The sequence below is a fragment of the Leptonychotes weddellii genome, chromosome 5 (assembly GCF_054177405.1).
Source record: "Leptonychotes weddellii isolate Sample4059 chromosome 5, ASM5417740v2, whole genome shotgun sequence".
NCBI classification, from domain to species: Eukaryota; Metazoa; Chordata; class Mammalia; order Carnivora; family Phocidae; genus Leptonychotes; species Leptonychotes weddellii.
In genome coordinates, this window is record NC_138373.1 from 3549943 (window position 1) to 3562410 (window position 12468).

A 12468-nucleotide genomic window follows, 5' to 3' on the forward strand; every position below is an offset into this window, starting at 1 on the left:
CTAAGCGCTTGCCCCCTACCGGTTGCACGGTCTGGTGGTCCCTCAGAATCGTACATCCCGGGGGTGACTTAGGATTCCTCAGTGTGGTTACACAGACTTCCACTGGTTTCCCTGGGTTTTTCAAATATAACAATCATGTTGTCTGTCCCCCACCATGATGACTCTTCCTTACCCACTCTCCTAGGGTAATTGGGCTATATTTGCAATGCTTGGCTGTTACAATGCACATCTTCGTGTACAAAGTCTTTTCTGTATTTAGAATTATTTCCTTGGGCTAGATTTTCTGAATCAAAGGGTAAGCATGTTTTTTAGGCCAATTTACTTTCCAGAAAGGTTGTTCAAATTTGTACTCCCACCAGCAACCGAGGATTAAAAACCTAGGTCGGGTCATGCTTCTTCCTCCAGCTGAACCACTCCGGGGGCTCCCAGCCCTTTCCACTGCCAACAAGACCCCCCTCGGGCTGGTTTCTGCCCTGACCTCACCTCCCATCTCCCACCGGAAGGTTCTCCCTCCTCTGTTCCCGCTACACTGACCTTCTTTCTGTTCTTGAATATAATGAGGTTTTCTGGCTCCCGGACTTCGCCTTGGCTGTTCCCTGTGCCCAAAACACCCTTACCACAAACCGCCCCACAATGGGCTCCTTTCCATCACTCCGTTCAGGTGTCACCTTCCCAGAATGGCCCTCCCTGACCACTAGGCAATGATGCCCACCCCATCCCCATGGTCACACACTATTCCACCATTCTGTCCTGTTGTCTTGCAGGCATTGGATGCTTCCTGAAATGGCTACTTGTTTGTTGCCAGTGTCCCCCATTAGACTGAGACCCCATGGGGGCAGAGACCCCAAAGTGTCTCCTGTAGGGAGAGCAGTGTCTCACACACACTGGATAATTTTTATTTACACCCAGGAGAGCTTGGTGTGTCTTCCTGCGTAGGCCCTTTCAAAGCTCCCGACCCAGGGGAAGCACAAGGCTCATTTACTTTAAGATCAATCACTTTGGGCCCCTGGGTGGCTCAGTCGGTCGAGCGTCTGCCTTCGGCTCAGGTCATGATCCCAGGGTCCTGGGATGGAGTCCTGCATCAGGCTCCCTGCTCAGCGGAGGGTCTGCTTCTCCCTCACCCTCTGCCGCTCCTCTCTGCTTGTGTTCTCTCTCTCTCAAATAAATAAAATCTAAAAAATAAATAAATAAGATCAATCACTTTGATCAGCTGGCCATTTCCCCTGGTCCAAACAACACGAGACGAAGGGCAGGGGGTGAGTCCCACCCTGAGCTCACATCAGCACCCTTTCACTTGACTTCACTCAACGCAGCATAATTCAGCACCCAGTTCAGCCCACCCTTCAAACAAATGTTTGGCTTTTACTGTATGCCAGGCACTGCGCTGAGCACTGAGGATCCAGACAGAAATAAAGCAGGGCCTTACTCGCAGGGGGCTGCCAGTCTTTTAGAAGCGACGGGCAAGGCTTTGAGAAAAGGTGCCAACCACAGTTATGGGCTGACCAGTCCCTCCGGAGCTTACTGCTAGATGGCAGAGGTGGGTCTCACGGCAACAGGAGGAGCTAATCTGGTGAGAAGTGAGGGGAGGCATCCAGGCATGGGCCTGGCGGGTGCTTTGGCAGCCACCTCCTCTGATCCCATCCTGGTGGCTCGGTCCTGCATGAGGAGGGGGCTCGCCTGATTCCCACGGACACAGATCCCAGCCCTAGAGGGACCCAGGACATGTCTACTTCTCACCTGGGTCCTTTTCTCACCTTGTGGCAGGACCCCTTTCTCTGCATGGACACCCCCCTCCATCGCTGGCTCATGTCCTGTGCCAGGGCCCCAGGTGGGCTCCTCTCTGCAATGTCCCCCAAGCCTTCACACAATCTCTCTTAAAACCATGTTATAGAAGAATAAACTGAAGCTCAGACAGAAGTGTGGGAGCTGCAGCCCTCAGCCCTGAGAGAGGCTCCCATCTATTTGGGAGAAAACCGAGGCTCCCAAGCTGGGGGGAGGAGAGACTGGGCAGGGGCGGGGACCATGCGAAGGAGCCCCACAGAGCTCGGCGTCAACCCCTAGACCTGGCTGGAATCCGCGCACCTCCCGGTCTCCAGCCCACGGACTCCTACTCATCCTTCAAAACTTTGAGTCTGGCCACCTGCGTGACCTGGCGCACCCACTAACCTGGGCACGGCAGGCCTGCCCCTCCCCAGAGGACCCAAGGCGGGAGGAGGGGGGCAGGGGGGTAGTGGGCCTGGGCACCCACGCGGGGAGGTGGGCATGGGGGTGGCGGGCTAGATCAGACGCACGTAACCCCGGGGTTGGCTGGGTGCCACCACGCCCCTCCCCGGGGTGTCGGAGGCGACGACCTCAGCCTCGGCCCCGCCCCCGCCTCTGCGGACTCCCCGGGATGGGGAGGGGAGGGGGGCGGAGGGGGAGGGCGGGGCAGGCAGGCGGGGCTCTGCGCGGGGGGCGGGCCGGGGCGGAGCGCGGTGGCCCCCGCCGCGCCGGCCGCTGCTGCTGCGCCCCCCGGACACGCTCGCCCACCCGGGCCCGCCGGACCGCGGACCCGCGGAGGACGCCGGCTGCGCTGGGCCCGAAGCGCGGAGCGTGTGGCGCGGGCGCCCAGGGGTCCCGGCGCGGGGGCGGCGGGCACAGGCTGGGCCGGGCGCGCCGAGGACCCCGGGGCCCGGCCGTGCAGAGGTAAGCGGTCACCGCGGAGGTGGCGGGCGGGGACAGGGACGGGGATGGGCTGGAGCGCGGAGACCTGTCGGAGCCTTTGTCTGCGGCGCGCGCGGCCCCACTCCGCGCTCCCTCCCCCTCCGCGCCGGCTCGGGGCAGCTGAGTCCAGGGGCGGAGGCACATGGCTCTGGGGACCCCGAATCTCCCACCCCACCCCACCCTTGTCCTGGGAAGAGGTCCAGCATCTGGACCGGGCCAGCCCCCCCCACCATCAGCCCATCTGCGAGGACAGGACCCAGACCCAGGAGAGTGGCCAGTGGCCTCAGGCCATGCCCAGGTCTGGGAGCCACCTCCCTCCCTAGGCATGCCCAAAGGGTCCTTCCACCTGAAGTTCTTCCCTGGACCCCCTCTGCCCCATCTCACCTCATCCCCCAGCCAGCTCCCTCCTAGCTCTTGGAAAAGCTGCTGTAAGAGGCAGGGCCTGTGTCCAGGGGTCACCTCGTGGTGGCCTGGGGAGTCTGTCGTTTGCCTAGGGGCAGAGGCCTGGGAACCAACTTTGTTGCTGATAGAGCGGGGCAGGCGGAAGGAGCCTGGGGGATGCAGAGTGCTGCCAGCCCTGGGACCCCCAGAAACCAAGGCCAGGGAGGAAGGGGTGGCTCTGGGCTGTGGGAGCCGCCAGCCAGCGCCTGAGGCCAGTGCATCCACCTCTCCAACGGGAACTGCAGGAAGGGGGCGGCCGGGCGCCTTGAAACCCCCTTTTCTGTGGGCAGAACCAGCAGGGAGGAGTCGGGGCAATGTCTGGGCTCGGCTGTGGAGCAGTAGAGAACTCAGTAGGCCTAGGTACCGGGGGCCAGGGACATCCAGGGGTATCCAGATGGCTGGGGCTTGTGGCCCACGATGAGTGTGAGGCCTGAAGACAGCCAGCAGACTGGCTTTCCAAATAGAATTCAGGTTCCTTGTCCCCTCTGGGGGGACACACTGTAGAGGCAGAGCACAGCCCCGAAGGGGAGGGGTCAGCCTGGCCTCGGGAGCACATTCAGAAGCAGTGTCCACTCAGTCACAGTTGAAATGGGGGTGCCAAAGGCGCTCGATCCGGCTGGGACTCTAATGCCAAGCTGTGTGACCTCTGGCCTTGGCTCTATGTGCAAAGTGGGGGCCTGTGAACCGGGCTTTCAGGATTGCTGGGGTCAGGAGCCCCCTCAGGCCCACAGCAGTGCCCGAAGCAGCGGCGTGTGTGACTTCTGAGCACCTCCTGTGTGCAGCCAGGCCTTCGGCCACCCAGCCACCCCCTCCCCCGATATGTGAAGTACTTTCTCACCCTCCTTGTCCACAACAGAGAGGGAGGGAAACTGAGGCCCAGGGGTGGCCCACTGAGGCAGTGACTGGTGATCTGTTGGCCAAAGACATGAACTGTGTCTTCTCTGCTACGCCCCAGGGGTGGACATTGAGGGGTCCTGGCAGGCTGGGGGGAGCCCGTGCACTCTTGGATTTTTTAAACTCATGTGTGTGTCCTTAGATTTGAACTAAAGAGGAACATGAGAGGAGGAGGAGTGGATTGGGGGACGATCTGAGGCTCCAGCTGTTGGTGTGGAGTCTGAGGGGTCTGGGGAGGAGCGAGTTGGCCTAGGCCAGGAGAGGTGGAGCGAGCCACCTCATGCACCCCCCAACTCTGCCACCAGTGAGGTCGTGCCGAGGGGCCTGGGGCCGCCGCAGGGGAAGCCAGAGCCCCCTGCCCACAGAAGGGCCCTGGAGCAGCACATGGGGACAGTGGCGGGGCTCGCATTGTGGGTGGCACCTGCCTGCCTCACCGATGAGCCAGAGGGAGCAGTGGGGCCGCCTCCTGGCTCGATGCTGAGCACGTCCGCCTTCCGGGTGGCGCGGCCAGGCGTGGCCAGGGCACTGCGTCTTGGGAAGCTTTGCGGAAGACCGGTCAGGAGTTCGGGGTTCGGGCGTCCTCCAGGGCAGGGCTGGAGTGGGTGGCAGGGAGGAGCGTTCCATTGTTGTAGACCACTGCTCTGCCCCTGGCCCCTTCCCCAGCCTTCCTGTCTGCCCCGGGGAGGCCAAGAGGGCGGGGCCCGGGGTCTCTGAGCCTCCTGTGTGGGATCCTGCCCCAGGCCACCGAGCAAGGCCACGGTCATCCAAACCAGGCCCAGCTCTGTCCTAAATCCCACCTGGACCCCCCAGCTCCAGATGTGGCAGGAGGCCCAGGCTGGGGGACACTCAGGAAAGGCACTGAGCCTGCAGGGGGGTTACGCCTGCTTCCCAGCCCCCAGACAGAGAACCCCCAACCCTGTTCTCCATGCTTGTGGGAGGGGACTGGGGCGGCCTTGAAGCAGGACGGCTCCGGGCTCCAAGGCCCCAGTAAAAACTCTGTGCAAAGTAGGAAAGATGGATACACGGGGCCAGCAGGAGGCGCTCGGTAACAGCGCATCAGGTCTGGAGGCTGGGAGCGGGTAAACTGAGGCAGGAGAGCGGGAGGAAATGAGACAAAGCATGAGCAGGCAGAGGTGGAGGGGCGGTGACAGGCCGGCCGCAGAGACGACTGGAGTAGTCCTGGGCACATGAGATCCCTCGGGAAATGGGCCTTCTCCTGGCCTCTTCCGTGGGCTCCCGCACAAGCTCATGGGTGGGTCTAGGTGCCACGCTCAGTGCCCGATGCTCTAGTGTCCTGCCTGTGTCTCAGATTCTCCGCGAGGAGCTGCAATGAGATAAATGAATAAAAATCGTTAGAAAAACAAATTGATGGGGCGCCTGACTGGTTCAGTTGCTGGAACGTGCAATCTCAGGGTTGTGAGCTCGAGCCCCATGCTGGGTGTACAGATTGCTTTAAAAAAATAAAATCTTAAAAAGAAAAATGGATAACCCTTTTAGGGGAAAAAAACAAGACTCCCCCCATCCCCACGCCACAGTGGGGGTATTTCTCCATCATGGATAAATTAGCTTCTTCCTTTCTTTTAAAGGTAAAGGTAGTAGACTTGAATTGAAGCAAGAGAAACTGAGGCAAGACCAAAGGAAGGACTTCCCGGCCTGGAAGGTGGTGGGCCCCAGAATGGAAGGCCATGGTGCTTCGGAGTGTCCCACGGGCCTGGGTTTGGGTCGGGACGGCCCCCCTTACTGTCTGTGAGATGGGGGGTGGGGGGAGTGGCACCCTCTAGGCTCGCTTGGCCTCCCCGCCAGTAAAGTGAGTGAGTTCAGGCGCCTCCTCCCAGAGGGAAATGGTGCATGGGACCCTGAGCACAGTGCGGGCGTACACACCGTTCCATAACGTCGGTTGCAAAGCCCCTGGGGCCAGGACAGTGGCCGGGGGGGCCCCCCGCGCTCCCTCAGCCCGCCTCCTCTCCTCTCTCCGCAGCACGGCCTACCATGGGCTCCGTGGGCAGCCAGCGCCTCAAGGAGCCCATCACGGCGGGCACGCCGGACAGCAGCATGGTGATGAGCTTCAGCTTCGACGGCTGTCGGCTCGAGGAGGAAGCGGCGGGGACGGCTCAGGGCCAGGGCGGCGCAACCAGGGGAGTTCCAGGTTTCACGGACTCTGGTGAGTTGGCGGGGGAGGACCCAGGTGCGTGTCTGGCCCCGAGCCGGGATGGGCCGTGGGAACCCTCGGGGAGCCTTGGGTGGTCCCCGAGTGCAGGGCGCTGCGTCCGTCAGGAGGGATCTGCCGTGGGGACGATCGAGCCGCTGTCTCAGGGACCTTTCGCTGATGCCATGTGTCCGGGGCGGGTCACGGAGCCTCATCTGGTCCACCGGGCGGGTGGGAGGGCGCCCGGGGAATCATGCGCTGCCCCGTAGAGCTTCCGTCTGGAGGTGACCTGTTGTCGCTTTGGTCACCTTCGCTGGCCTCCCTTCAGTGGAGATGGGCAAGTGCCTGAAGGGAGGACCGATGTGAGGCGCGAAGACTTGATTTTTGTCCTGGCTGTGTGACCTTGGACAAGGGCCTAAACCTCTCTTAGCCTCGGTCCCCTCACCTCGAGGAAATGGCCAGTTGCCTTTGCAACCAGACTTGCTGGGTAGAGGGCTGTGTGCGGGGCTGATGTTGGACAGGTTTGGGTTCAGCCCCATCCCTCTGCCAGCTTGGGGACCTTGGGCAAGTTACCATTGTCTGGGCTTTGGTTATGTCCTCTGTGAAAAGGGAACAGTCCAGGAGCCACACTCAATGTGGCTGCAGCAAAAGCCCCAAAACATGGCTTAGGGCTGTCTCTGCGCTCGGGAGGCCCCTGTGATAGTTCACTTTGGGGTGCCTGTAGTTTATGCTCGCACCACTCCAGGCTCGGAAGGAGGGGGGCTTATTCTCTGGTTCCGCCCCCTGTCTCTGCACATGGGAAGCACAAGTCCTACTGGCCAAGCCCTGCAATGGGTTGCTCCCCCGTGCCTAGGCGGAGCCAGCTCTGGGCCCATCCCCAAGGTGCCAGGCATCCCCTGGCCAGGCATGGCACGAGATAGCGTGTAGCCCTGGCAGCCGTGGCCACAGAAGTGGATGGTGGCCATGGCAGTGGTGGTTTTAACTATAGTGGCCTTGGTGATGGTGGCTGGGTCACTCAGGGTTCAGCCAAGAAACAGAGCCCAGTAGGAGATAAGCTAGACAGATGGTAGACAGTGTTGTCGATATGATGCAGGTGTAGATATATATATATATATATGTATGTATGTATACACGCACACGCATATGGATTTATTTCAGAACATAACCAACTACAGTGGAGCCTGGCTAAGGTGGTCTGAAGTCCATAAGGAAGTCTGAAGTCCTGCGCTGTTTAGGGTCTCAGGTCTGGGAAGACCTAAATGTCTTGCCTGATTAGGTCAGGCCCATCCAGGGCAATTTCCTTTTGATTAACTTAGAGGCCACTGAGGAGGGACTTTAATCCACAAAATTCCTGCCCAGCAGCAGCTCAGTCAGTGTCTGATTGAACAACAGCGGATTAGTTCAGCCTGCCAAGTGGACCCGTAAAACTGACCCATCACAGTCCACCCCTTGCCCGGCTTGGCTCCCAAACACAGCTCCATAACCACACTTAATCTCCAAATAAAGACACTGACAGAGTCATGCCACCCCTTTACAACCGAAAACAACGCTGACGCTTTCCCCGGAAGATGCAAAGCCTGGCATGCCTCGGTCGCACCTCTCCTCTGACAGCCCATGATTTAAATCCTGAGATTTAACACAGGCGCATCCTCTGTTAGACGATGAGGTGATAAAGGGCACAAAACCCAAGCTTTGAGTTAATACGCATACACGAAAACATTCCTATCGAGGTAAGGGATAAATACCCACAAAAACGGGCCTTCCTCGGGTCTGAAGGGGTCACGTGGCCGTGGCTGGTGTTTATAACCCCCTTTCTCCACTGCCCAGTCCTCGCCTTTTGCCCTCAGCTACTCAGCTGGTCATGCTGCTTTGCCTGGTGGAGCGACCCAGGCCTTCATTTCTAAAGGTTAAGATCGGATCGTTACCGTTTTCCGTTGACTTCAGCCCCGGGGAGTGGAAGTCGTAGGAGATGCCGTGAGGAGCCTCTTGCACTGCGGGGATACTCCTATTCTGTTCCATCCCTGATAAGCCCCTGGTAGTCAGGGTGAACCGCCCCGGCCAGGACGGCCACCCTCTTCTCTGCCTGTTGGTTCAGGAGGAGCCCAGTGTGGCCAGTGGCCGGTCGATGGGACTGTCGTGTGTCCGGGTAGAGGCGTTTCTCCCTTGGGAGCCTGGACCCTCCCTTCGGGCCAGTGGCCGCGTTGCTGGCGGGTCTCTGAAGGTCATAGGGGCTGGTCCCACGGCCACTCCCACGGCCACGTGCGCGCTCCCTGGACGCAGGAGTGCCGACGGGGGAGCTCAGCGCCTTGGAGCATGGGCAGCCTCCCCAGCGTTTCGCCTCAGCTGTCTTCGCACGGCCATCCACGGCTCCGTGGAGCCGGCTGCCTGTGGCCGCGACGGCGCTGGCCGTGGGTGCTTGCCGCGATGCCGGTGGATAGGGTGGCGGTGACCGTGGCGGTTGTGGGGATGGCGGCGCTACGCTAGACTCTGGTCCTGGCACCGTGGCCGTGGCTGCGAGGGGTCCGTCCCCCTCTCACCTGCTGCCTCTGGGTTCAGCGGTCGAGGAGCCAGTGACTGATGACCGCTACCACGCCATCTACTTCGCGATGCTGCTGGCCGGTGTGGGCTTCCTGCTGCCATACAACAGCTTCATCACCGACGTGGACTATCTGCACCACAAGTACCCAGGTGGGCCCCCCGTGGCCGCGCCACCGCCCCAGGCTGGCCGCCACCCTCCCGAACCCGCTCAGGGAGCCCGCCTTATTCAGCCGCAAGCCGCTGAGGGACTCGGGGCAGCCACGCCCCTCCCTGGGTGGCAGCCGCTTTGGGGCGGGGCGAGGAAGCAGCGCCTGGCGGGGCTGGGTGCGGAGAGGGGGCTCCCCCTGAGCGCCTGCTGCCGGCCCCCCGCAGGGACCTCCATCGTGTTCGACATGAGCCTCACCTACATCCTCGTGGCGCTGGTGGCCGTGCTCCTGAACAACGCGCTGGTGGAGAGACTGAGCCTGCACACGAGGATCACCGCGGGTACGCTGCCCGCACACCTGGCCTGCCACTCACCTCCCCAGGTTCCCGGCGCCTCAGTCTCCCCTTGTGTAGGACGGGCACGCCTCCTAGGAACGTTACAGGGTTCAGTGAGCGAAAATAGGGTCAAGGCCTTTGGGCACCCCCACATTTTGTCCTGGGGCCCCGTCTGCTCTTCCTGTCCCCTTCCTCTTCGTGACGACATCCAGTTTCAAGGCCCAGCTCAAATGGTGCCTCCTCCAGGAAGCCTTCCAGGCACTCCCAAAGTGTCCCCGGCCCTCCCAGTATTAAGGAGAAAGGCAGACAGAGGGGGCACCTCTGACCGGGCTCTACAGGAAGGGTGGGACGAGGGGAGCCCCCGGCCCACTGCTCGCTGCCCCCCTCTCTGGCCTCTCCCCTAGGCTACCTCTTGGCCTTGGGCCCCCTCCTCTTTATCAGCATCTGTGACGTCTGGCTACAGCTCTTCTCTCGTGACCAGGCTTACGCCATCAACCTGGCCGCTGTAGGCACCGTGGCCTTAGGCTGCACAGGTAGGAGCCTGAGCCGGGGCGCGGGCGGGGCTGGGGGGCTTGGCGCCGAGCCTCTGAGTGAGTACCCAGTGCGGGCCGTCCCACCCCGGTCCCGCCGCCTGCTGGGGGCGCCCCACACGGGGTGACGAGGGCTCGGTGCCAGGACGTAGCCACGTGCGTGCCCCCCACGCATGCTCGCTCACCGTGAGCGCACACCCCCAGGGCCTCCTGCGTCCACTGGCACATCCTACACAAAAACGTGCCCGCACACCGCACCTGCACGCCACCCACAAGCGCACACTGCACATCCACAGTGTCGTGCGCACCGAGCACCCACTGCATGCCGTGTGGGCGTTGAGGCGGTCCCGTGGTCGTCCCACGCATGAACTGCGCTTCGAGAACCATCTGCCCACGCCACCGTGTTCCTCTTGGGCCGTGGCTTTCTAAGTTATCTTTTTAACTTTTTATTTTGAAACTATTTCAAACCTATAGAAAGCTTACAGGACTAGCGCAAGGAACTCCCGTAGACCCTTCACGTCGGCTCGCCGATGGCTGACATTTTGTCACGTAGGCTTTCTCTCTGTCCCCCGTATAGATACGTATATGTTTCGCCCCTGAATACGTGTAAATATAAAATAGTCTGTGTTTTCGCCTCAAACCATTTGGGTTCGAGGGTGTATTTTCTAGAAGGCAGGACGTTTCTTCTATCGCGGTGGTACGGCTGCCCGAGTCAGGAAGCGTAACACCGCACAGCGCTGTTCTCTGTGACCCGTGTCCGCACTTCACCAGTCGCCTCGATAACGTCCTTTATAGCGTTCTGTTCCTGACCCAGGATCCGATCCAGGATCACGCCCTGTGTCCGCTGTCACGTCTTTAATCCCCTTTAGTCCCGCGTGGTCCTCAGCTTTCCTCTTCCATGGCAGCGACGTTTGGAAAGGACCAGGCCGGTTGCTTTGTACTTTTTCACACTCTTTTTGAGCGGAAAGAGAAACATGGCACGCCATGAGCCAGTGAACACATTTGCGTGAACGTGTGTGTTGATCCGTGAAATCAGGGCTCCAGGAAATAGTGTCCTCGGGTCTGTTTTGTTCTGTTCTATTTTGTTAAAAAGCAAACGCCGGGAAGGAGTAGGAGATCCTAGTTTTCCTAGTGTGACTGCCCCGGGGTGTCCATGTAGGCCACAGATTCGCCAACCTGCAGGGTCCGAGCCCAGGCATCTTTCCCGCCCTGGATCCTGCTGAATTTCTGCCCGTGTTGGTTAGGATGAGAGCAGGGAGGCTCTGGTAACCAGCTGGCCCAGAAATCTCAGTGGCTTCATAGAACTGAAACCACTATTTCTGGCTCTCGATGGGTGTCCAACACGAGGCCGGAGGCAATGCTCCACACTGTCGCTGGGAGCCAGGCCACAGCGGTCCCCATCTGTCACACGGGGCCCCTTCGGTCACTGCCGCTGGGGGAAACCCCAGAAGGCCATGGGGGCTTTTCTCCACCTCGGCCAGAAGTATGCATGTTGTTTCTGCTCATGTTTCATTGGCCAGAACTAGTCACAGAGCGTGGCCCCTGGCACATGCTGTTTGGTGGGCAGGGTGGGTGGACCCAATCCCTCCGCCACCAGGCCAGGTGATGGTGGCATCTCACGGTCACTCCTCTGTCTCTCCCCCCAAGTGCAGCAATCCAGCTTCTATGGGTACACGGGGATGCTGCCCAAGAGATACACCCAGGGCGTGATGACCGGGGAGAGTGAGTATCTGCAGCCCCCCAGGAGGAACCCCCAGCGAGGGGCCACGCACTGGGCTGGGGACGGTGACCGCCGTGTCCCCCCGCCTGGCAGGTGGGGGGCAGGGACTCCAGGCGGGAAGGGAACGGCTGTGATGTGTGCACATTTGTACAAGGGTGCAGACCTTTGTGATGTGAGCAGCGGGGGTCTAGAGGGACTCAGAGTGCTCGTGCGCCTTTGCACGCTGTGTGTCTGCCTGTGTGTGCGTGTGCGTGGGGGTGAGCCTGTCCAGACCTCGGAGCCCCAGACCCACGCGCTAACCTCTGCCCGGCACCCCCACTTGGCTTCTCAGACTCACTTTCCCAAACCCACCTGTTCTGTCCACCTGCCCCTGCTCAGCGAATGGCCCCCCAAACCTGAAACTTACCCAGCACCCTTAGACTTGCCCTCCAGGCTGATCCCAGCACTCCAGCCCAGGTCCAGGTAGCCGGCTCCCCTCTGGCCCTGCTGCCCCCGCCCACATATCAGGGCCCCTTTGAAGCACCTTCCTCCAGATGTTCTCAGTCTTCCTTCTGTGCCCGGATGGGCCGGGGTCCACAGTGCGGTCCAGGCGGAAGCTGGGCCCAGTTCTCGTCTTCGGGGTATTCTGCTCCTCTACCATGTGGGAGGTGGCCAGATGCCCCCAGGGCTCCAAGCCTTAGGTCTGTGGGGTTTGGCTCCAGGAAGGCCCGGGCCAGGCGGATCGCTTCTGTGTGTTTCATCAGGAGGTGAGCGAGGCGGCCGAGTGGTGCTGATTTGGGGTGGCTTAGGCAGCCAGGAGCCCCACACCCTGGGAGGAGCCCACAGTGGCCACGGCCCGCCTCTGCCAGACGCTGCCCAGGGGCTCATGGTCACACCCCCCACACACATCCTGTCTGACATGACCCCACCGCCCTCCCTTGTGATCTCGAGATCACACAGCCCCACACCCACGCCTCCTCTCAGCTCCCAGCACGTGGACAAGTTGCTCCTCCTGAGCCCCTGCCTGCCCCCCCCCC

At 60.9% G+C, this 12468-nt stretch overlaps 1 protein-coding gene and 1 long non-coding RNA gene across 2 annotated transcripts in view; both read left to right on the forward strand.

The window, feature by feature from the left end:
- LOC145721380 (uncharacterized) overlaps nt 1-12468 on the forward strand; it is a 229223-nt gene that overhangs the window by 185279 nt on the left and 31476 nt on the right. The gene's annotated exons all lie outside the window — the stretch shown is intronic.
- SLC29A4 (solute carrier family 29 member 4) overlaps nt 5572-12468 on the forward strand; it is an 11439-nt gene continuing 4542 nt past the window's right edge. The window contains exons 1-7 of the mRNA XM_081819051.1: nt 5572-5726; nt 6017-6199; nt 8741-8872; nt 9095-9208; nt 9607-9735; nt 11380-11458; nt 11630-11668. Coding sequence (XP_081675177.1) covers nt 5714-5726; nt 6017-6199; nt 8741-8872; nt 9095-9208; nt 9607-9735; nt 11380-11458; nt 11630-11668 — 689 coding nt within the window. The 5' untranslated portion in view covers nt 5572-5713. The remainder of the gene's footprint in view (nt 5727-6016; nt 6200-8740; nt 8873-9094; nt 9209-9606; nt 9736-11379; nt 11459-11629; nt 11669-12468) is intronic.